Genomic DNA, 25323 nt, shown 5'->3' on the forward strand with positions numbered 1-25323 from the left:
CACGTTCGGGTGCATTTGTTTTCAAATTGTAATATTTCTTAAATTTATTTTTGTTTATATATTAATAATCTAATGATTATTATATACAATATATACTTATTATATACAATTTTAGAGAAAGAGACAAAAAGAACCTGAATAGAAACACAACAGAAAATATAAAAGCAACTAACAATGAACATACATAAATGTTTCCTGTGAACACCTAGTGACTCTTACACCTCCATTTCATCCCTGTCTTATTTAAGTTTAATGACAGTTTGTTTCGGTCAAACCATATTTTCAATTTGTTAATTTCTTCAGTGATTTCCTGCAGAACTATCTCCCAAACTAGAAAACTGCTGCATCCTAGTAAGAGCAGAATACTACTGGAATGAATTTGAATGAGGAAAGTTGGGGTTTTTTCTCACTAAATGGATGCTGCACTCACTGCAGTTTACTGTCTGGAATAGTCCCAGATTGCATTTCAGAGCTTCTAGAATTCAAACATTTTCGTGCACATGGTGTTTGGGGGGGGGGGGGTAATTTTGGGTTTCATCTTTTTTTTTGTTTTTCACCACTTTCATCCCTGAATATGTCAATCGTGAGTCACTTTTGTGCAGATTAAAGTTACTAACTGGGACTCCTGTCTCGTTGCGAGAAAGAAACGAGAATCATCCTCCGTTCTGTTCACACAGCTCCAAACGTTGCGCGGCTCTCTGACGAGTCAAGTTAGAACGATAGAGTCCAGGCAGAATTAATAACTTCAAAGCGAAACACCGTTTTATGTCCAGAGATCAAGGATACAGTGACCAATTTCATATTTATTTACTTTAAGACTCAATGAAATACATAGAAAACCTGTAAAGCCTACTTTTAGTACAAAATTCACGAGGTATCGAAAAGGGAATCGATAAGGAATCGGGTTGATAAGCAGAATCGATGATGGCATCAATATCGATAAAATCTTATCAATACCCATCCCTACCAATAACTGAGTATTCTTCAAACACACATGGACACACCAAGACATACAAATAGAAATATGAGGTGTCCACGTATGCATATTTTAACACTGACAAAATAATGTACTCGGTTGCTTCCAGTACAATTTGCAAAAGATGATTTGGAGATGAAGGAAACTGACAAGCTCATTTCAACCTTCCTGTACATGAAACTTCTAAATCATGTGTATTGAGAGAAGTGTGTGGGCGCACTAAGGTTACATTTGTCCAAACTCCTTCCCACAGAGTTGTGTGGCAATATAACCGCTGTGAAACAGTAATGACATTATTTTACACATCTGGATAAACTTTCTCTCATTGATAACCATACCTGTACCGAATCTACTGTTAACCCCGCGTCCACTAACCATCCATGTGCGATAATGCAAAAACCTGGATAAAAATTAACTGGGCTTGGAGAATAACTTCTATCTACAAAGCTGTACAGTTCTACAACTTCATGATGGAGTGGCACTTAGGATTGTCTGAACAAATATGTGAAATTTCAGCTATAGTTTGACAAAAAGGCACATAGGAGATGAGCCTAGATTTGATTAGTTTCCTTTTATGAAAATCCTGTCACTCCAATATAAAGGTATATTACAGCCTCTCAAATATGGCCACATTTCTACTGCAACAACTGTCTATTGATTTCACCTCTCAAGAGAGGCCATCCCTCAAACGCAGGCAGCAGCTCACTCAAAAGGAGGAAAATCCCCTCAACAGTCGCCATTTCGTGGAAATTTCCAACGTTTTCCGATAGAAGTTGCATCAAAACTCTCCCATGAATGTGTGCTTGCGAGATTACACCAGTAATCTCCAGTTGGCAAAACATCTGCATCTTGGAAAAGAAAGGCTTTAACGTTGGAAGAAAAAGTGAAAGCCATTCATTTGAAGGAGAAGGTTCCTGAAGGTTTCTGAAAGTTAGCTGTTGATTTCAGTGTTGGTAAAATGCAGATCAATAACATTCATACAAACGCTGAAGATGCATTACAGGAAGAAACTCTTGCATCATGTCTTGGTGGTAATGGATGATGTTTCCAAGGCATCGGATGTTGCCAGGCAAGTTAAAGATTTTATGTGTTTAACTGTTTAGTGAACTGATGTTTGATTTTATGCCATTTTTGTGATTTTAAACATACAGTTCTTGTACTGTGATATTTTGAACTTGGATTGAGTGGAAGACATGGTTTGTTTCTGACTGTACAGTAGTCAATAAATCTAATATTTTCCCCCATACTTCAATATGTCATCAAGTACTGTATACCTGCTGGATTTTGTCTCCCCCTCAACAAAGGCCACCCGTCTGATTTGGCCACTCTTAGTCTGTAGGTCAGGTGGCGTTAATGCGGGGGGGGTCACTGTAATTCCTTGTCTTGGTGGCTTCTGCCACTCATCTTCTTGTAGGGTCAGTCAGTTTTTGAGAACTGCATACTTCATAGATTTAGCATAAAGTACCATACTGTTTGTATTTGTTAATTTATTTAAATGAAGTATTAAAATTCTGTGATTTGGAAATGTTCATGTATCCAGCCTCTGACACTGACATCTACAAAATGTACTTTTGATAGGAAAAAACTGACTTCACTTTGCCACTTAATTTTACCCTTAATATATTCAAAAACAAAACACTAATTTATAAGGGGGATGTCTTTATGCATAAAAATGTGGCATAACTGCTGCAAATGTATATGTAGTTTTGCAGATATAGCTACTGATTCACTGTGCCCTTTGATTCACCGTGCCTCGGTTTCCCCCTACTATCTTTTCATCTTTCTAATGGTCGCAACCTTTACTCTGTGTTGTGTTTAACACTTGCTCAATTTTCAAAACCAGTCTGTCATACACGGTGCTTGTGTTGCATTCTCCAAGTGTCTAATTTATTTCTCAAATAATGAATATTTTAAAAGTGCTTGTGTGATTATTTAGAGTGCGCTGGCTCATCTGAGTTGCGTAGAAGCCAAATCTTATTACACCTACAGTTCACACGTTTAAACACAAGCAGCACATTTTATATTTGGTAGCCTTGCAAACATTTCCCACAAGATAACCACTAAGGGTAACGGAAAATAATAATGTAAATGACCACAATGTCAGCAACTTCCAGAATGACAACATTTCAGCGTACGTACAACAGTTTTACGTTGATTTTTATTGTTCAACATAATACCCAGCATCATAGCACTTATTTTTTATGGATAAACACATTTTTAATGAAGTATATTGTCAAACGTTGAATATTCAGTATAGTCAATTTTCGCTCGCACCTTTATCTTATGCAGTTCATATTTTGAGCCTCACTGTATCTGTCCAATGTGCTTTAGTTTACAAAGAAATTTTCACATGCATGTGTTGATCCTGTATGGTTTTTTTTCCCCCGTATGGCGATAATGATATAGGTTTGTAGCGGGAATGCATCAAACAACTCTGCAATTACCACAATTGTTGAGTCAGTTTTCCCCACATATATCACACAAAAATAGCTATTTTATTCAAATATGCTCATTTGAATTTGAGGAAAAACAAAAAGTCTCCTGGAAAACAAGTGGGAGCAAAAACATTCCTTTAGGTGGATGCAAATGTATGACAGGCAGTTTAGTGATGAAAGACCAGTTATAAAAAGCACTACCCCACCCACGCACACCCTCAACACCCAAAATCAGTCCCATTGCTGGCAAGGATTTCATGGTAAAGCTCATCACACAATCTGAGTTAACAGTTGCTGAAGAATCTGTTATGTTGCGCAATGCAAAAACTCCACAACTGGCAAATGTCATCTTATGGCATCAGTTCCAGACTGCTGGGTTCTTGTGCGATACTTTTTTCTTCCAGAAGGCATCCAAAGAAAAGTAATACAAGAATGGATCCAGACAGCAGTTCACACTTGTAAGACATACCAGTGGATAACGAGCAGGTTTCCAACTATTGAACAAAAGAGCCAATGACAGGGGCAAGAAGCATACGATAATCATGATCAGATTCATGACATATATAAGCATGACGTTCACCTTGTTGTTGACCTGTGCAGAGTCGCTGAGATGCCTGCTAAGTGTCCAAGCCACCAAAGCGGTGGACACAATGTTAACAACCAAGACAATTAACAGAAAAGCAGAGGTAGAATACAGCAGAACAATTTTTACTGGGTTATTCCACTCACAGCGAGGCAACTCAAAACATGTAGAATCATTGCAGCTATTTAATCCTCTTGAAAACATCACACCACCTGGGATGGTCACCACCATGAGAATGAGCCAAACAGCAATGGCAGACTTCCAGGCGTTGGAGCTCGTTCTCAGGTGGCGCGATCTGAGAGGATAAACTACAGCCAGCAGGCGGTCAACACTGATAAAGGTTATGAAAATAGAGCTGGAGCGCATGTTGTTTCGGAAGAGCATTGTGAGCCACGTGCATGTTCCCACACTGAATGTCCAGGTGCCCGTGCTGTAAAAGTAGATCCTCATGGGGAGCGAGAATGCCAGCAGAAGGTCTGAGAATGCCAGGTTGACCATGAGGATGGCGTTGGAGGATTTCAGGCTGTGGCGGCGTATCAAAATCCACAGTGATACGGCGTTCAGAGGTAGACCCAACACCATGATGGCACCAAATACCACAGCGTACACAGTGTGTGCCAGGGTTAAACCTTCCATGTTACGCTTCAGCCTGAAAGAATAATGACGTGATTAACTGAATGTTGCACAAAACCCACATTTCTTATCAGTTTTAACCGGAAAAGAGTTATTTTTGACTATATCATTGCAACATAACAGGAAGCTACTCTACCTCAGCCTCGAACTGTGGTTCTTATAAACATTTTTTTTTTTGCCATCTCAGCAGGTTCTATCTTGATACTGTACTTACTTAGTTTTCTAGATATATTTTAAATAACATTTTGCTTCTTGCCAACATTCGCAACTCTTTAGCCCTTCTCCAAAAGAGGTATTATCAGTATGCAAGACCCACAGAGCATCAACAGAACAAATAAAGCAACTGCATAGAAACTGACAAGGAATTCATCCAAAACTGACATAAAGTTGAAGTTTAGCCTTTGTCCTTATAAAACTTATAAATGTTTTCTAGATTTTTTTTTGTATTAATGAAAAACTCTTAAAAGTAGATGATGTCACGTAAAGTATAACGAAATAGTTTGCGCACACTTGAGCTATTACGTATTTGAAATTTTTTAGGACATCAAAACAAAAATTCTGGCTTTTTACATTGAAATTTCTAAAATTATGACATTTAAACTCATAGTGAAAAGTAATCTCTACATCATGAATTAAAAGAAAAAAAATCTAAAAGCCAAAATGATGGCGTGAATAAGTGAGTGCACATATAACACATATAAACTTCACATCCAGTCTTCTTCAGACAAGTCAGGGGATGGATACATGAACATGTCCAAGATGTTGATTATGTCTTGATCTTTATTTACATCAGTTATGAAGAAATACAAACAGTATGGCACGCCATAGTAAATCTGCATGGAGTAGATAGTTCTCAAAACTGAGTAACTGTAAGTCAGGGGATGGATACATGAAAATTTATAAGACACTGATTATGTCTTGGACTTTATTTTCATCAGTTATGAAGAAATACAAACAGTATGACTGTTTGTATTAATTTCTATAATAAATGTGTAATAAATTAGTAATAATAAGTTTGTAATAAATTTCTGTGGAGGAGACAGTTCTCAAAAACTAAAGGACCATGCAAGGAGACGAGTGAGGAAAACCACCAAGACACCCAGAAGAATGGGCTTCTGTGGCTGCGACTGGAGAAATTGCTTATAGTGCATGTTTTGCATTTTGCATCACCACTCATAGCTTCATAGTGGAGTGGAGCACAGAAGAATTTTCTTTCATCAACACAGATCAAATCTAGGTTTGCATCTCCAATGTGCCGTCTGGTAAACTGTAGCTGAACTTTCAAGTTTTCTTAAAAAAACCCAACCTCTATAAAACTTCTGTAACTATAACTGGTGATGCAAAATTTAAAAATTCAGGGTTGTCTGGGTGTCTTGTGGGTTCCCTCACTTGTCTCCTTGCACGGTCCTTTAGTTTTTGAGAAATGTCTGCTCCACAGAAATTTACCATAGAGTGTCATACTGTTTGTATTTCTTCATAGCTGATGAAAATAAAGTCCAAGACACAATCAGTGTCTTATAATTGTTCATGTATCCATCCCCTGACTTGTCTAAAGAAGACGGTATGTAAAAGTGATGGTTTACATGTGTTATAATAAAGGGTGCACTTGCTTATTCAATCAATCAATCAATCAATTTTATTTATATAGCGCCAAATCACAACAAACAGTTGCCCTAAGGCGCTTTATATTGTAAGGCAAGGCCATACAATAATTACGTAAAAACCCCAATGGTCAAAACGACCCCCTGTGAGCAAGCACTTGGCGACAGTGGGAAGGAAAAACTCCCTTTTAACAGGAAGAAACCTCCAGCAGAACCAGGCTCAGGGAGGGGCAGTCTTCTGCTGGGACTGGTTGGGGCTGAGGGAGAGAACCAGGAAAAAGACATGCTGTGGAGGGGAGCAGAGATCAATCACTAATGATTAAATGCAGAGTGGTGCATACAGAGCAAAAAGAGAAAGAAACACTCAGTGCATTATGGGAACCCCCCAGCAGTCTACGTCTATAGCAGCATAACTAAGGGATGGTTCAGGGTCACCTGATCCAGCCCTAACTATAAGCTTTAGCAAAAAGGAAAGTTTTAAGCCTAATCTTAAAAGAAGAGAGGGTGTCTGTCTCCCTGATCCGAATTGGGAGCTGGTTCCACAGGAGAGGAGCCTGAAAGCTGAAGGCTCTGCCTCCCATTCTACTCTTACAAACCCTAGGAACTACAAGTAAGCCTGCAGTCTGAGAGCGAAGCGCTCTATTGGGGTGATATGGTACTATGAGGTCCCTAAGATAAGATGGGACCTGATTATTCAAAACCTTATAAGTAAGAAGAAGAATTTTAAATTCTATTCTAGAATTAACAGGAAGCCAATGAAGAGAGGCCAATATGGGTGAGATATGCTCTCTCCTTCTAGTCCCCGTCAGTACTCTAGCTGCAGCATTTTGAATTAACTGAAGGCTTTTCAGGGAACTTTTAGGACAACCTGATAATAATGAATTACAACAGTCCAGCCTAGAGGAAATAAATGCATGAATTAGTTTCACATCATCTTTTTGGCTGGTTGAATTTTATTTATTCTAATTCATCATGTAGAGATTATTTTTCAAAAAGGCATAATTTTAGAAATTTTGATAAAGAAGCCAGAATTTTTGTTGTGTTGTTTTGATGTCCTAAAAAATGTCAAACATGTAAAAGTTCAAGGGTGCACAAACTTTTTTCACAGGACTGTATCTATTTGATGCCTTCATCTCCCTCATGGTTTTAGTCCCGTGGTTCTGCTGGACCTTTGAAGCAAAAGTTAGTTAATTCTGTGATGTTAATTTAGGCTTCCTTCCTCAATGATGTAAAGTCTATGTCGTTCCAAATGTGTTACATTTTCCATCCATCCATCCGGCCATCCATCTGTCCATATGTGGACAAAATATCTTGAAGAAATTTGATCTGATTTTTATCAAACTTGGTGAAATGGTTAAGGGCCAGCCAAGAATGAAGTCATATGTTTTTTATTTGGTTATTTTAAGTAACTGATAAAAGATAAACCTCTGGCTTCTGTGGAAAAACTAATATGATGCTCAATGCTAGCTTTCTTCTGGCCACATGACCTTTGTCCTTGAAAGGTCATGACTGCTTAACTCAAAACCTTTGATCTAATATGGACTAAGCATGGTGGAATAGTTGCATGTTAGTCAAGGATAATGTGATTCAATTCTGGATATACTTCATCAAATGTCAAGGACACACAAAACTAAATATTATGGCATCACAAAGAATTAATCTGCATGATTCTGTATCTGAGTGTTGCATTCTCTGGGCGTCCCTTCTTGTTTTGTTTAATTGATTGTACAGTTGCTTGTGGCACAATGAATCCTATTTTTTTTTTTTAGATAGATTCTAAATAGAAAGCTGACTGTTGGAGATACAAAATTTTGATCCTGCTGCCTTGATTAAATTGTTTAAGGTTTTTCTTCAAAGTAAGAAGGCACTGGTTCTACAGGTCAATCTTTAAATGCAGCCAAAGTTTCCCCAATTACAGTTTTTGCCAACTGCTTACACCAAAAAAGTGAATGCTTAGACTAAAACTTCAAATCCAAAACTTCTTTTAACAGTAGCTAAAACACAATGTGACAATACCGTAAACACATTTTCTGCTTTGCACTTTGCTTGTAATTCTTCAACACAGTTGTTGCAGAAGATTACACACAGTTTCCTACATTAGACACTGAACTCAAAGATGAAATACCTTGTTATCATTGGGAAAACACTTTTAATAAAAATGCAAAACACATCTGGCAATTGGAAATACTTATGCACACATTTGACAACACTCACACAAAAAACTCACCACCAATCAGTCTGACATTTGGCACAACAAATAGAGCCCAGGTAAGACATTTTGTCAAATCTGCAATCATGGAGGCAGTAACACCCAGAGAAAGAAGAAGAAGACAAGGAAGACAAAGAGAGATATGTGGACAAGGACAAAGAAGAGCAAGAAGGAGAAATGTTTCAGATGAAATTCGAGCAACTTTGGTGGACCATGTGATCAACCACGGCCTCACACTGAGGGAAGCTGCACTCTGAAAAAGGTGCTGTCTCAATGAGAAAAACTGATGTAACAATTTGCATATATTTTTTCTTTTGTTATTTCAATTTAGTTATTTCATAATGCCACAAGACTTCACTCGTTACGTAAGTTGAAATAACTTTACGTAGTGAAGTTACAGTAAAATACAGTTTTTATTGATTGCTTTAACCTGTTTGAAGAAACTGGTAACCTCTCAGTCCTCATCATCACTCTCTCAGCAGAGCAAAAAACACCTCTTGCAAATGAGTTAACCCATTGTCATTGGTTTGACACAATTCCCCCACCCTTTTGCAAATCAGTTAACGCAGATGTCATTCAAACAGTCCAAACTCCATTGCTTTAGCTGTGGTAACCAAACAGAAACCATATATTCCCATCTCGTAGAAACCTCTTGACCGGCATGAAATCACTGGAGCACCTGTTTGACACTGCTTCACACAACTTTTCAATTTGCAATCAGTCTGCAGGGTCAAAAGGTGCCACGTTGTGTGTTGTAACTTGCAAGCATGGATGGTCTAAGGCACATGAGAGTGAGAGGTAGAGGGCTCGGGGGAAGAGGAGTCCGAGGAAGAGGAGTCCGTGTGCGAGGTGGGGGTGTAGCTGGAAGGGCTCAAGTCACAGATGAAATTCGGGCAACTGTGATTGATCATGTGGTAAATCATGGTCTTTCACATAGAGAGGCTGGACAAAGAGTCCAACCTGTTCTCAATAGAAACACGGTTGCATCCATTGTCAGAGTTTTTCGACTGGAGAACAGGTAATGTTGCTCATACAGTATATACAGATATATCTGTAGTGATATACAGTATGTCATGTAATTTTATTCCACATGTCATGTATTCTTTATAGAATCGAAAGGCTACCGGTCGGTGGTGGTAGACGCAGACTTTTGAATGCTGAGCAGGAGGCAGCCATTGTGAACTTGGTTCTGGCAAATAATGCCATTAGGCTGCGTGAAATCAGGGCAGCAGTGATTGCAGATCAGGTGGTATTTCGAAATGTAAATACTGTGAGTGAGACAACAATTGCCCGTGTCCTCAGTAGGAACAACATGGCTATGAAACAGCTCTACAGAGTTCCCTTCAAGAGGAACTCTGATGCTGTGAAGGAGGCCAGATGCCAATATGTGGAGGTAAGGACACATTACAGTACTATACTGTTGTGCCTTGGCATATCATGCAGTTACTGTCAACTGGAGTTACCTTTACTGTATGTAATTGTAATTTTGCTTTTTCTTTTCTTCAGCGTATCATGGAGCTTGAAGCTGAGGGGGCACATCATATTTTCATCTATGTCGATGAAGCCGGCTTCAACCTCTGTAAAGTGAGGCGCCGTGGGAGGAACCTCATTGGGCATAGGGCCACTATTACAGGTCCTGGGCAGAGGGGCGCCAACATTACTATGTGTGCTGCTATTTCTAATGATGGCGTCCTCAGCCATATTCCAGCTGTTGGCCCCTACAATAGTGAGCGCCTCATTGCATTCTTGGACACCCTGCATGACAGGCTCATCCCGCCTCAGGAAAGAGGGCTGTTGAGGCCTGGCATGCCACTGTTTGTAATCATCTGGGACAATGTGGCATTCCACCACTCTCATGTGGTGAATGAGTGGTTTGTGGGGCACCCGAGGATGATGATGCAATTCCTTCCTCCATACTCTCCATTTTTAAATCCTATAGAGGAATTCTTCAGTGCATGGAGATGGAAGGTATACAACCACCGCCCCTATGAGCAGATGCCCTTGCTCGATGCAATGACCGCTGGTGCCCAAGACATAGATGCAGAGGCATGCCAAGGATGGATAAGGCATGCTAGAAGATTCTTCCCTAGGTGCATCGCAAGGGAAAATATTGAGTGTGATGTAGATGAGGCCATGTGGCCTATTCATCAAGAGAGAATAGACTAGTAGAGATTTTTTTTCTTCATTGTACAGAATTATTATTTTTGTTTTCCTAATGTCTTACACAGTGACGGATTTTATTTTTTCTTTCATATTCTATATGTGGTTTCTGTTGGGATATTTCATTTGTTAGCCACGGTCTAAATAAGAAAAACAAGAATGAATACTGCAATCAATAAAATTTTCATCACAGCATATCTGGATCAATTTTTTGCAAGAAGGCAAATTTGACTACAAATGGCACTGACATGTAAGCTGCTCAGTCATTACTGTAGCTCAGTCATTAGGTACAATGACCAGTAATGCAGCACTGATTCACATTGAGTGCTGCATTTTGTATTTTGATGCCCCTTGTCTAATGACTGATTGGAAGCGCTTATGCACTTGTGTGCAAGTTGTGTTGTTTGAGGGCAGAATTTGCTTTTGGTCCATAGTTTAAATGTTTTAGCAGAGTTAGAGCCTTTTGCAAGCAAAATGTGTCATTTTGACCATTGGTGCCACTGTTTAGGCCTCTGCGTTAACTGTTTTGAGAAATGTGGATTTTGAGTCGACTACTGTGTCAAAGCAATCAATAAAAACTGTAACTTACATCACTTTTTCTCATTGAGACAGGTTCATTTTTTTTTAGTGTGTGGACAAAGGGTCCACCCACACCTCAGCTACCACACAGTGGGTAGCACTGTCAAGTACAATATCATTCTGATGTTACTGTACCGTGTATGTAAACTACAGTACTGTAAACACTTGTTTTCATTGTTTTGTGTGTTGAATTTGAACTATATAGTACTCTGTCTTTCTTTAGGTATTTGTAAGAAATTTCTATTTCTTTGTAAAAAAAAAAAAAGGAAATTAAATAAAAGTAGGGAAATAACACTTTTGTTGCTGACTACTGTAGTTTTCAGCTCTTGTTTGAGATAAAGTAAATACAAATATATTGACTTCAGTGTTTTGTGTAAAACACATCAGTGTGTTGCTGTTGATTTGAAAGTGTTTCAAAATGGTGCATGTGTGTATCATTTTGTTGCTAGAATGACATTTTTAGAAGAGATTGTTAGGTTTTCATTAAAGGGTTTCATTTTGACAAAGCTGTGAGGTGTTTTAAAACAAGTGTTGTGCCTCATCTTGCTGTGTGTAGAGTTTTGACACAGTGAGCCAAATTATTAAAATGTGTATAAGCAATTGGGGAAAAAACGGTAAGTCTCCCAGTTAACCCAGAATTATGCCAAATTGTCATTCAGAAGTTATTATTATTATTATTATTAATTAGACAATTTTTCTGGAATCTTCCATCTTGTCATTTGTCATCTTGGTGTATGTAAGCCGTTGACCCACTGACATAGACAGTAAAAACAGAAATATGTTGATCTAATCTATGCAGCTATCATTTTGTGTTTCGTTTGAACAAATATGTTGATTGGAAGAAAATTCAAAGTTTTTAGTAAAAGTGTATGTAAACCTTTGGCCTTGACTGGATATAAAAAAAGAAAAAAAATCTTGACTAATGCTTATGTTGTAGTTGCATGAACAATGTAACAATGTGTATGCTTGAAATAGTATAAATAAAATCACACCTTCTTTATAGTCAGACAAACTCTTACATTTTTATTTTGGTAATGTGCTGATGTCAAATGTGATGAAAGGTAACACAAATTAAAAAAATAACCTGCTGCAGCAGCAGCTTATCCACGCCGAAAAGTCATGACAAGGTAAGAGTGCAGATTTCATTACATCACCACACCAACACTGTCTTTTTGCTGACCAGCTCTGTTTCTCTCTCTCTCTTGCTCTCTCTCTCTCTCACACACACACACACACACACACACACACACACACACACACACACACACACACACACACACACACACACACACACACACACACACACACACACACACACACACACACACACACACACAGACTACGGTACCTTTTGCTTTGGTCTTGACAGACACTCTATACACACAAGCAGAATATAACAACACAGGGGTCCAATATCATGGTTTCCATGGTGATATTTCAGTAACAGGTCATTAGTACAGCCTCATAAGCAGTATAAAGATTCACCAAAATGTCATGTACACATTTAGATTAAATTGTCTCCGATACACGGTTGAAGATGCTTCTGACACCAACCTGCTGTCTCGTCCTTCTCCTCATCTTGTCCTTTTCTGAATCTGGTAAGTTTAAGAACCCTGAAATGTGGCAGGAAATTTTTCTCACAGTCGTATGTTTGATTTTATCTGTTTTAGTATAAATAACTTGACAGCTTGTTGATATTCAATTCAATTCAATTTTATTTATATAGCGCCAAATCACAACAAACAGTTGCCCCAAGGCGCTTTATATTGTAAGGCAAGGCCATACAATAATTACGTAAAAACCCCAACGGTCAAAACGACCCCCTGTGAGCAAGCACTTGGCGACAGTGGGAAGGAAAAACTCCCTTTTAACAGGAAGAAACCTCCAGCAGAACCAGGCTCAGGGAGGGGCAGTCTTCTGCTGGGACTGGTTGGGGCTGAGGGAGAGAACCAGGAAAAAGACATGCTGTGGAGGGGAGCAGAGATCAGTCACTAATGATTAAATGCAGAGTGGTGCATACAGAGCAAAAAGAGAAAGAAACACTCAGTGCATTATGGGAAACCCCCAGCAGTCTAAGTCTATAGCAGCATAACTAAGGGATGGTTCAGGGTCACCTGATCCAGCCCTAACTATAAGCTTTAGCAAAAAGGAAAGTTTTAAGCCTAATCTTAAAAGTAGAGAGGGTGTCTGTCTCCCTGATCCGAATTGGGAGCTGGTTCCACAGGAGAGGAGCCTGAAAGCTGAAGGCTCTGCCTCCCATTCTACTCTTACAAACCCTAGGAACTACAAGTAAGCCTGCAGTCTGAGAGCGAAGCGCTCTATTGGGGTGATATGGTACTATGAGGTCCCTAAGATAAGAAGGGACTTGATTATTCAAAACCTTATAAGTAAGAAGAAGAAATTTAAATTCTTTTCTAGAATTAACAGGAAGCCAATGAAGAGAGGCCAATATGGGTGAGATATGCTCTCTCCTTCTAGTCCCCGTCAGTACTCTAGCTGCAGCATTTTGAATTAACTGAAGGTATTGATACACAAAAGAAAACTTACAAAGAAAACATACATCAGTCAAACATTTGGACACGAGGGATTGAATACATTTTGATTTCAAATTAAAATGCAATTTAAAATGTTTTTCTTAGTGACTGGTGATAATTACTATATTAATGAAATTTATATATAATCATATTATTACCCCAGTATGTACTTGTTTGTGTATTTGTTTGCTTGTTTCATTGTTTGCTTGTTTGCTTATATATATATATATATATATATATATATATATATATATATATATATATATATATATATATATATATATATATATATATATATATATATATATATATATATATATAAGGTCTATTAGAAATATATATATATATATATATATATATATATATATATATATATATATATATATATATATATAAGGTCTATTAAGGTCTATATATAAGGTCTATTAGAAAAGTATCCGACCTTATTATTTTTTTTCAAAAACCATATAGATTTGAATCACATGTAATTACATCAGACATGCTTGAACCCTCGTGGACATGCGAGAGTTTTTTCACGCCTGTCGGTTACGTCATTCGCCTGTGGGCAGTCTTTGAGTGAGGAGTGGCCCACCCTCTCATCCTTTTTTCATTGTTTAGGAATGGTTTAGAGACTGCTGCTTTGTTTGAGCAAAATTTTTTCAAAACTGTAAGGCACAACTGAATGGACACCATTCGATAAATTCAGCTGGTTTTCGGTAAAAATTTTAACGGCTGATGAGAGATTTTGGTCTGGTAGTGTCGCCATAAGGACGGCCCACGGTGCCTGACGGCGATCTGCGCTTCGAGGCGGCAGCGTCTCGCCGTTTCAAGTTGAAAACGTCCATATTTCAGGCTCTGTTGACCCAGGAAGTCGTCAGAGAACAGAGAACTTTCAGAAGAAGTCGGCATGAGGAGTTTATTCGGACATTCCATTGTTAACAGACATTTTGTAATTAAAGAACGTGCGGGCAAAGTCGCATGTCGGGCCGGACCCGACCGCGGGGGGTCGCGACAGGAAAAACACCTCCATTGGAAACCTTAACGGACAAGTTGGAACATGCCCAAGCTGTTAAACAATTTCTCAGTTACTCACTTGTTGAAAGCCATCAAAAGCTGCCTAAATTTTACAAATGGTTTTCAACACGGAGGTGTTTTTCCTGTCGCGGCGCACACAGATTTGTCGAGTCGTCACGGAAACGACTCGGCGAATTTGCGCGCACGTCTTTCATTACAAAATGTCCTTAAACAGTGGAATGTCCGCATAAAGTCCTCATGCCGGCCTCTTCTGAATATTCTCTGTTCTCTCACGACGTCCTGGGTGAATTAAGCCTTAAATTAGGATGTTTTCAGCTCGAAACAGGCCGACGACGGCGCCTGGAAGCGCTGCGCGACGTCCCGCTCCGTGGGAAGTCCTTACAGCAACAGAAACACCCCATAATCTCTCATCAGCCGTTAAACTTTTCACCAAAAACCAGCTTAATTTCTCGAATAGTGTCCACTTGGATATTCCTCACAGGTCCAGAAAAAATTTTGATAAAGCAACGCGCGCGTGTGAAACAAAGGAATTCAGCTGAGAGGGCGGGAGCACATCTCACTCAAGGCCTGCCCACAGGGAAATGACGTCACTGACACGCGTGAAAAAACTCGAGGGTTCAAGCTGATTGGTGTAATTGCACGTCATTCAAATCCATATAGTTTTTTTAAAAAAATAAAAAGGTAGGATAGCTTACTAAGCGACCTCGTATATATATATATATATATATATATATATATATATATATATATATATATATATATATATATATATATATATATATATATATATATATATATATATATATATATAAAAGCTGGATACCAAAAAACTGAATTAACTGATTTATTTGAAAGTTGGTAGATGGATGGGGCAGACTAAAGCGTCAAAACCAATTTTCACACCTAATTTTCACCTTGAATACTCGACTTTGATCCTGATTCATCCAATCCTTGAACAGAGGATCAAAGCAATTAGGACCTACGTTTAACAATTAGGGTCGAAAGTCAGGAATATAAAGACAAATAATCAGAATAAAATGCTCAGTCTTTTGACTGGTACTTTGCAGTGTATCTCATGCCTCAGTAAAGTTTATTAAAATTTAGAATTCTACCAGTATATGACAAAAGACTATTACTTGTTTTATGGATTTTAATTTACCACACTTGTAGTTGTTGTTTTTGAAAAGAATGTAAATGTTGTAATTGATGTGTTTTGCGCCCCAGTAAGTTTCACTGTATACTCGTATGTGTATTTGTAGTTCCTAGGGTTTGTAAGAGTAGAATGGGAGGCAGAGTCTTCAGCTTTCAGGCTCCTCTCCTGTGGAACCAGCTCCCAATTCAGATCAGGGAGACAGACACCCTCTCTACTTTTAAGATTAGGCTTAAAACTTTCCTTTTTGCTAAAGCTTATAGTTAGGGCTGGATCAGGTGACCCTGAACCATCCCTTAGTTATGCTGCTATAGACGTAGACTGCTGGGGGGTTCCCATGATGCACTGAGTGTTTCTTTCTCTTTTTGCTCTGTATGCACCACTCTGCATTTAATCATTAGTGATCGATCTCTGCTCCCCTCCACAGCATGTCTTTTTCCTGGTTCTCTCCCTCAGCCCCAACCAGTCCCAGCAGAAGACTGCCCCTCCCTGAGCCTGGTTCTGCTGGAGGTTTCTTCCTGTTAAAAGGGAGTTTTTCCTTCCCACTGTTGCCAAGTGCTTGCTCACAGGGGGTCGTTTTGACCGTTGGGGTTTTTCCGTAATTATTGTATGGCCTTGCCTTACAATATAAGGCGCCTTGGGGCAACTGTTTGTTGTGATTTGGCGCTATATAAATAAAATTGATTGATTGATTGCAGTGATGCCGGTAACGCGTTACATAGTAACGCGTTAGTCTAATCTGACCACTTTTTTTAGTAACGAGTAATCTAACGCGTTAATCTTTCCAAATCAGTAATCAGATTAAAGTTACTTCTCCATGTCACTGTGCGTTACTATTATTTTTCATTGTGGGTCGATAACAGCATTAAACTTGGTCTGTGGGCAGGAGGTCGGGGTTCGACTGAACTGCCCACTTTAAACGAGCTGTGAGCTTTTAATCCGCGGTTTTCTACAGCAGCTACAACTCGTCCTCACCTCTTAAAGCGCAGTGATAACAGCACACCTGCACTGAGCTTTACAAAGTCATTTTTATACTTTTTTCCCTCCTTTATTTATAATTCTGATTTGAGCCGCTCTGTATCGTCTCGTTAAAAACAGCTGATCCTCCGCGACGCGTCAACAACTAACACTATTTTCCACTCAAATGCACCTAAACTCTCTTTCTGAGGACCACACGATGTGAAAACGCAATAAAACTTTCTTACCTGTAAATCTGGTCCTGTTTTCTGCATAAATAAATGTTATCCATTCTTTATGCTCAAACGCCAAAGCAGGGGCGAATCCAGATGGAATGGGGGCGTGGGGCAAGGATGTGCCCCCCACAACACCCCTAGATTAAAGGTCCAGTTTTGAAGCCTTTTTTGTTTACTACAACTACTAATACTACTTATAATAATAATTTGGACAAGTAAAATGTTTAGAGAGAATTTAAATGTTAGAAAAATGTTAGAAAAAAATTCAATAGTTACATTTATAAACAATGTAGGTTAGAAATGGCAAGTTTTACTGTTACAGTGCTGTCAACAGTTAAATATGAGGTCAAGAAAGACGTCTTTATTTTACTTTTTATAAAACAAGTATTTATTTTCATTGAAGTCAAGAAAGGGTGACTATAAAGTGAGTTTTGGCAAAACAGGTATCATTGTCATGTTGAGGTGGCAGAGGGTTGTTGTCGGCAGCTGGGAAAAGTAACTAAAAAAGTAACTAGTAATCTAACTTAGTTACTTTTCCAATTGTGTAATCAGTAAAGTAACTAAGTTACTTTTTCAAGGAGTAATCAGTAATCAGTAATTGGATTACTTTTTCAAAGTAACTGTGGCAACACTGATTGATTGATTGATATGTTGACTGGTTCTTTAGCATATTCTCAATAGTAAATTTTGGAGTTTTACTGCAGTAAAGGTATTTTGTCAGGTATTATGTCTGAGAGGGTGAGTGGAATTTACTTCTTCCAAATGTGTCCTGGACAGTTTTATGGTGTGACTCCTTTTGCTTTTCCTTCTTCACAGGACAAATTCTTTGGAAGATCAAGGAACAGGTGCGAAATCTCCAGCTCCAGAAAACCAAACAGCTTCTTCTGAAACATGCAGCAACCAATTGGCACCACCCTGAGTATGTGAAGGAGGGTCGAATTCATCAGCCGTTGGACCACTCTGACCACCAAAGGACTCACACCTTCTCTCAGGTGCACAACGATCAAACAATGCTTGACAGATGCTCATACATGATGAGTACAGTTCTGCATGGGACAAGGAAGAGCCTGTTAAATTTAGGAGAAGATACTGGTGGATCCTGACGTTAATCTTAATGCAGAATGTTGATCCTGAAAGTTTTGATCCTGTTATCAGTGTATCATTGCAGAGAGCAATGTGAGTGAATCAAGATCAAACTTCATCCATTATTATCAAGTCTTACTGATCGGGATCAATGTTCAGCAGATAGGATCAAAGATCAGTCATCGGGATATTAAATGTCTTTGATCAGTTCAGAATCAAAATCTCTGTGAATTGGATGAGAGGTTAGAGATTAGAATTAGTTGTAAGTTATAGGGTCAAAGTTAAATAATGAATATCAAACTTCAAGAGCAAATTTAAATCATGATCAATCGATATCATCATTTTATTATAAGTAAGTCCCTTCGGCTTCTCCCTTGTTTCAGTCAGGATCACTACAGCAGATCCGAGGTGGATGTACATGTTATTTATATAGCTCTTAAACACCATACAAACAATATTTTTGTATAAAATACAGTCAAGACAACATAATGCCAAGAATAAAAAATAATCAAATAAGAGAAAAAAAAAATAACAGAACATCAAAACAGAAATAAAATACTAAGTAAAAATGTCTACCATCGACAGTTGTTTGCAGAGAACAAATATGTTCTATGGTCTAGATCAGCCCAGTCTCAATCAACAGTTTGTTCCATCGCCATGGTGCACAAAATGCAAAAGATCCACTGTCTTTTTTATAACCTTAGGAACAAACACCAGGTCCACCTCCTGGGATTTTAAGGCTCATCTGGACAAACCAATCAAGCCATGTAAAACAGCATACAGCCGTACAAAATTCTATAAGTAAATAGCAAAACTTTAAAATCCGCCCTCATATGAAGATACTTGTACAACCAAGGCTCAGGCTGTATGATCACACTTTTCCATGCCATTCAAAATTCCAACAATATGGATCATCTGAAGGCTTCTACTTCAGCCAAAGACAGAATTGATCTGATATTTGCAATACTTTGCAGGTGTGTGTGTGTGTGTGTGTGTGTGTGTGTGTGTGTGTGTGTGTGTGTGTGTGTGTGTGTGTGTGTGTGTGTTGGGGGTGGGGGTGCAGCTCTTTTGGTGCAACTCTTTGATCAAGCTCAATGATTGCATCAGGCCTCATGAGAAAAATCATGCGCACAGCACATATCCACTGACTGTCTCTCCACAGGTGTAGAAAATGGTCCAGCAAATGATCTGGACTAAAGTCCATCAGATCCAGAGCACTTTCTGAATCTGGTGGATAAAGCATTTTTTTTTTTTTTTTTTAGATTATCCTTTGTTTCTTACACTCATAGAGGTATGTTCTCTATAGAGTTTTGCTCTAATTCTTATTGGGTCTCTGTCTTAATTCCAGAGGTTCTTTGTGAATGAGGAATTCTGGTTGCGCCCTGATGGTCCAGTGTTCCTCTTCATTGGAGGAGAAGGACCCATTTCTGAATTTGATCTTCTGGCAGGTTAGATATATTTCTTGACCTCGTATCTCTTTTGAAAGCTTTAAATCAGTGTGTTCCTAAAAAACAGATGATGGTATCAAATCACTGACACATGATAAGTAAAGCATGATGCCACCTGATGCATTTTTTAAATAGAAGTGTAAAAGTGCTGCTCCATGTGACATCCTAAACATGACATTTTGTTGACTCATCAGATTCATAATGTATATAATAAAACCTGGCTCCAGTAGACAGCGAGGCCGAGTACTACCCATAGAGCAGGAAGCTCAGAGGATATGGAGTTGGCCTGACAATAGACTTGGGTTTGACTCTCCACTCATGCTCTCTGTATATTTCCTTGGACAAGACATTTAATCTAGATTATCCCAGTCCACCCAGGTGTAAATGGGTACTGGTCTTGGCTGAGGAAGTAACCTGTGTCGGACATTTGTCCTGTCCAGGGACAGCTGTAGACTCTCATCTGCTTCACGCTTTGGAATCTGAAGATAAGCACAGGCGCCAACGGTCCTCAGGGCCTAGAAATAGGACTTAACTTATGTGAGAGAGAACTTTATTGGATTTCACTACATTTTCAAAGGTCATCATGTTAACATGGCTGAAGAGCACGGGGCTCTCCTATTGGCTCTGGAGCATCGTTTCTACGGTGACAGCATCAATGCTGATGGTCTCAAACTGGAGAACATGGCAGACCTGAGTAGCCAGCAGGCATGAGTATTTGAGTACTTCATACCTAAAGCAACACTTTTAGTCTTAACCCGTTTTGTCCCACAGGCAACAATTGTTGCCGAAGTGTATCACTGTAATTTTCTACTCACAATAAAAAATCTCAAAGGTACTAATGCAACTTTTTCCACTTATAAAAAAAAAAAATCTGGGCATAAACGGGTTAATATAACATAATTCTGAACACAAAAACAAATCAAAACACTTTACAAAACTTATTTTCATTTCACACAATAATTTAAGAAAATGGCAGAAGTCGGTATTTTATTTGAATTCTGCCTGGCACAATACATACTATTACCATATATCACATAAAATAACACACAAATAAATCAATGTAACATAATAAAGCAAGGCACAGAGACAAATCTATAGTAAACATTTTGAAACTACAGTCAAGACAGTATGTAGACACAATGACTGCAAATTTGCCTTTGTGTAACGCCACAGTGGAGTTGAAATGAAAGTCAGAATGTGCTTATAGTTTAGATTTTTAGATTTAATTCAGAATTCTGTGTTAACTTTGTGGAATTATCCCTTTTTTTAAATGCAGTCCCTCCATCTTCAGAGTCTATATGCAATTGGACAAACTTTTTTTTTAACATAAAACATCACTTTTACAGCTTGTTTTCTTTAGACAAGTCAGGGGATGGATACAGAAACATTTCCAAGTATGTTGTTAACATGATTTACTTCAATCATTAATAAATACAGATGTATGATATAGTGTGGTAAATGTATCTAGAGTAGACAGTTCTCAAAAACTGTGACGACGTACAACGAGACGAGTGAGGGAATCAACCCAGACAACCCTAAAGATATTACAGGCCCCTGTGGCTGTGAATGGAGAAACTGTGCATAATGTTAATTTGCTTGTTGCTGCAGCAGTTCTTCATAATGGAATGGAACACAAAAAAATATTTATATACAAAAAAACATTAAATCTAGGCTCGAGTCTCCTGTGTGCCTTCTGGAAAACTTTAACTGAAATTTGACATCTTCTTTTTAAGAAAATCCTTCTCTGTTCCACAGCACCATGGAGTTGTACAACTATTGATGCAACAGACAAAAATGGTAAATGGACTGCATTTATATAGCGCTTTCCATCTGCATCAGACGCTCAAAGTGCTTTACAATAATGCTTCACATTCACCCCGATGTCAGGGTGCTGCAATACAAGGCGTTCACTACACACCGGGAACAATAGGGGATTAAAGACCTTGCCCAAGGGGGCTTAGTGATTTTCTAGTCAGGCTGGGATTGGAACCGAGGATCCTCTGGTCTCAAACCCAACGGCTTAACCACTAGACCATCACCTCCCCTGGCAGACAAAGATTACACAAAACATCATTTCTCCTAACGCAGCCACAGAAGCCTATAACTCCTTCTGAGTTGTCACAGGTGTGTTTGTAGCTTCCCTCACAAGTCTCAATTTCAGTTTAAATCAATTTCATTTTATTTAGTTCATATAGCACCAAATTACAACAAAGCTGCCCCAAGGTGTTTCACACAAGTAAGATCTAACCTTACCAACCCCTAGAGCAAGCACACAGGTGACAGTGGTAAGGAAAATTCCCTCTGATGATATTGAGGAAGAACCCTCAAGCAGACCAGACTCAACGAGGCGACCCTCTGCTTAGGCCATTCATTTCAGCTCCATTGTGGTAGCTCCCTCACTGAGGCAGAATTACAAGAATTGTTTAACTGTCCAAATGCTTATGGACCTGTCTGGGCTAATTATGTTATTTCTGTAAGGCCTCCACTCAACACCAGGTGCAGTGAACTAAAAAAAAGTGACTCAAATCATATAAATTAAGAATTGGCAATAGATGTTTGTTTTTTTTAATACCTACTTTTCAACCCCTGGCAAAAATTATGGAATCACCGGCCTCGGAGGATGTTCAGTCAGTTGTTTAATTTTGTAGAAAAAAAGCAGATCACAGACATGACACAAAACTAAAGTAATTTCAAATGGCAACTTTCTGGCTTTAAGAAACACTATAAGAAATCAGGAAAAAAAATTGTGGCAGTCAGTAACGGTTACTTTTTTAGACCAAGCAGAGGGAAAAAAAAAATGGAATCACTCAATTCTGAGGAAAAAATTATGGAATCATGAAAAACAAAAGAACGCTCCAACACATCACTAGTATTTTGTTGCACCACCTCTGGCTTTTACGAGTATAATAGCTTGCAGTCTCTGAGGCATGGACTTAATGAGTGACAAACAGTACTCTTCATCAATCTGGCTCCAACTTTCTCTGATTGCTGTTGCCAGATCATCTTTGCAGGTTGGAGCCTTGTCATGGACCATTTTCTTCGACTTCCACCAAAGATTTTCAATTGGATTAAGATCCGGACTATTTGCAGTCCATGACATTGACCCTATGTGTCTTTTTGCAAGGAATGTTTTCACAGTTTTTGCTCTATGGCAAGATGCATTATCATCTTGAAAAATGATTTTATCATCTCCAAACATCCTTTCAATTGATGGGATAAGAAAAGTGTTCAAAATATCAACATAAACGTGTGCATTTTTTGATGATGTAATGACAGCCATCTCCCCAGTGCCTTTACCTGACATGCAGCCCCATATCATCAATGACTGTGGAAATTTACATGTTCTCTTCAGGCAGTCATCTTTATAAATCTCATTGGAACGGCACCAAACAAACGTTCCAGCATCATCACCTTGCCCAATGCAGATTCGAGATTCATCACTGAATATGACTTTCATCCAGTCATCCACAGTCCACGATTGCTTTTCCTTAGCCCATTGTAACCTTGTTTTTTTCTGTTTAGGTGTTAATGATGGCTTTCATTTAGCTTTTCTGTATGTAAATCCCATTTCCTTTAGGCGGTTTCTTACAGTTCGGTCACAGACGTTGACTCCAGTTTCCTCCCATTCGTTCCTCATTTGTTTTGTTGTGCATTTTCGATTTTTGAGACATATTGCTTTAAGTTTTCTGTCTTGACGCTTTGATGTCTTCCTTGGTCTACCAGTATGTTTGCCTTTAACAACCTTCCCATGTTGTTTGTATTTGGTCCAGAGTTTAGACACAGCTGACTGCGAACAACCAACATCTTTTGCAACATTGCATGATGATTTACCCTCTTTTAAGAGTTTGATAATCCTCTCCTTTGTTTCAATTGACATCTCTCGTGTTGGAGCCATGATTCATGTCAGGCCACTTGGTGCAACAGCTCTCCAAGGTGTGATCACTCCTTTTTAGATGCATACTAATGAGCAGATCTGATTTGATGCAGGTGTTAGTTTTGGGGATGAAAATTTACAGGGTGATTCCATAATTTATTCCTCAGAATTGAATGAGTCCGTATTTTTTTTCCTCTGCTTGGTCTAAAAAAGTAACCGTTACTGACTGCCACAATTTTTTTTCCTGATTTCTTATAGTGTTTCTTAAAGCCAGAAAGTTGCCATTTGAAATGACTTTAGTTTTGTGTCATGTCTGTGATCTGCTTTTTTTCTGCAAAATTAAACAACTGAATGAACATCCTCCGAGGCCGGTGATTCCATAATTATTGCCAGGGGTAGTATATTTTTTTTTTGATCTGAGGTGGATCTGCATGTTGATTTAACACAAGTTTTACATTGATGCCCTTCCTGACGCAACTCCATATTACATGGAGAATGAGCATGGGTGGCCTTGAACCGGAAACCTTCCACACTGGAGAAAACGGCACAATTAATTGCTTGGATATTTTTTACACAATTCAGTTTATAGTCCTCCTTGATGACAAAATCTTCACTAAGCAGAATATGTGATGTTACAACGCACCAAATCCTTACAGAGAAAAAACAAATCACAAATCACTGACAAAATGTACGTCTTTGAGTTTTGCACTCACATTTGTACAAAGTAACGTTTGTAAAGTGACGTTTGCAGATTGCAGCCAAAAAGGCTAAAAAGAGTCTTCTTGTTTGTTCTTTCCAGGCTTACTGATTTGGCAGGGTTTCACCGATATATCTGCCACAGCTTCAGTCTGAGCCACAGAAACACCTGGATAACCTTTGGGGGCTCCTATGCCGGAGCTTTGTCTGCCTGGTTCAGAGGAAAGGTGCAAAATGGAACCCAAATATGAACTGTTTAAGATTTCAAAGTTACAACAAAATAAATCATACAAAATTTAATTTCATTCCACTGCAGTTTCCCCATCTGGTGTATGGAGCTGTGGCCTCCTCTGCTCCTGTCAAGGCTCAGCTGGACTTCTCTGCATACAACAATGTAAACGACAGTAACCAATGGCAGCAACAGCAATGTATCATCAGCATAGACCTTTTTATTTTGGCAGGACCAGTTTAATTCACACTCACATCTGTACATTTCTGTTTCAGATTGTTGGCTTGAGTCTGAAGAACACAGCAGTTGGTGGCTCAGAGAAGGTATGAAGGCTGCTGCCTGCTGCCTGCTGCCTGTCAGTGACATGATGGCCAGTAAATGACAAAAATGTGATTAGGTCAAATTGATCATCTGTCCATAGTGTTTTGTAGCCGTGAGAAGAGCATTTGCAGCTGTGGAAGAAGCACTCGTGATTGGAAACATCAGCCAGGTGGTCAAGGATTTCAGTTGCTGTCAGATCCCCAAGAATTTTGATGATCAGGTGAAGGGTTCATTTTTACAATTGAGTGGACATTTTATTAAACATATTGCCACTGTATGTTGTCTATTTCTGTTGTTTTTAATATTTTGAGGATTATATCAAAGGTATCAAGAAATATGGGCAGCAGTGTGATGCATGGTTAGCTGTTAGTATACTTGCCTCCGAACGAGAGCTTGCCTTTTGTCAGTGTTTGCATATACAGTGGGGCATATAAGTATTTGAGCCATTGTCGATTTTGCTGGTTTTCCCACCTGCAAAAAATGTAGAGGTCTGTAATTTTTTATCATAGGTACACTTCAACTGTGAGAGACAAAAAAAAAAAAAAAAAAAAAAAAAATCACATTGTATGATCTTTAAATAATTC

The 25323-nt window shown here is 38.7% G+C and overlaps 2 protein-coding genes across 2 annotated transcripts; one reads left to right on the forward strand and one right to left on the reverse strand.

Moving 5' to 3' along the window:
• Nucleotides 1-3505: 3505 nt before the first annotated feature.
• LOC117508186 (lysophosphatidic acid receptor 6-like) lies at nucleotides 3506-4631 on the reverse strand. Its single transcript, XM_034167851.1, has one exon. The coding sequence runs from the start codon at nucleotides 4628-4630 to the stop codon at nucleotides 3770-3772; it is 861 nt and encodes a 286-aa protein (XP_034023742.1). The 5' UTR covers nucleotide 4631; the 3' UTR covers nucleotides 3506-3769.
• An 8082-nt stretch (nucleotides 4632-12713) lies between these two features.
• Nucleotides 12714-24800, forward strand: LOC117508916 (thymus-specific serine protease-like). The gene is made up of 8 exons (XM_034168753.1): nucleotides 12714-12774; nucleotides 17905-18080; nucleotides 19520-19619; nucleotides 20197-20324; nucleotides 20391-20410; nucleotides 24293-24416; nucleotides 24506-24593; nucleotides 24694-24800. The coding sequence occupies exons 1-8, from the start codon at nucleotides 12714-12716 to the stop codon at nucleotides 24798-24800; spliced, it is 804 nt and encodes a 267-aa protein (XP_034024644.1).
• Nucleotides 24801-25323: the final 523 nt, after the last annotated feature.

This window comes from Thalassophryne amazonica, chromosome 4 (genome assembly GCF_902500255.1).
Source record: "Thalassophryne amazonica chromosome 4, fThaAma1.1, whole genome shotgun sequence".
Classification (NCBI taxonomy): domain Eukaryota; kingdom Metazoa; phylum Chordata; class Actinopteri; order Batrachoidiformes; family Batrachoididae; genus Thalassophryne; species Thalassophryne amazonica.

Excerpts from the sequence above, each read along its gene's own strand:
- LOC117508186 (XM_034167851.1), bottom strand. The coding sequence starts at position 4,630 with ATGGAAGGTTTAACCCTGGCACACACTGTGTACGCTGTGGTATTTGGT.
- LOC117508916 (XM_034168753.1), top strand. The coding sequence starts at position 12,714 with ATGCTTCTGACACCAACCTGCTGTCTCGTCCTTCTCCTCATCTTGTCC. Across the intron at positions 20,411-24,292 it reads GCAACAATTGTTGCCGAAGT|GCTTACTGATTTGGCAGGGT; the intron begins GTATCACTGTAA and ends TGTTCTTTCCAG. Across the intron at positions 24,594-24,693 it reads ATACAACAATGTAAACGACA|ATTGTTGGCTTGAGTCTGAA; the intron begins GTAACCAATGGC and ends TTTCTGTTTCAG.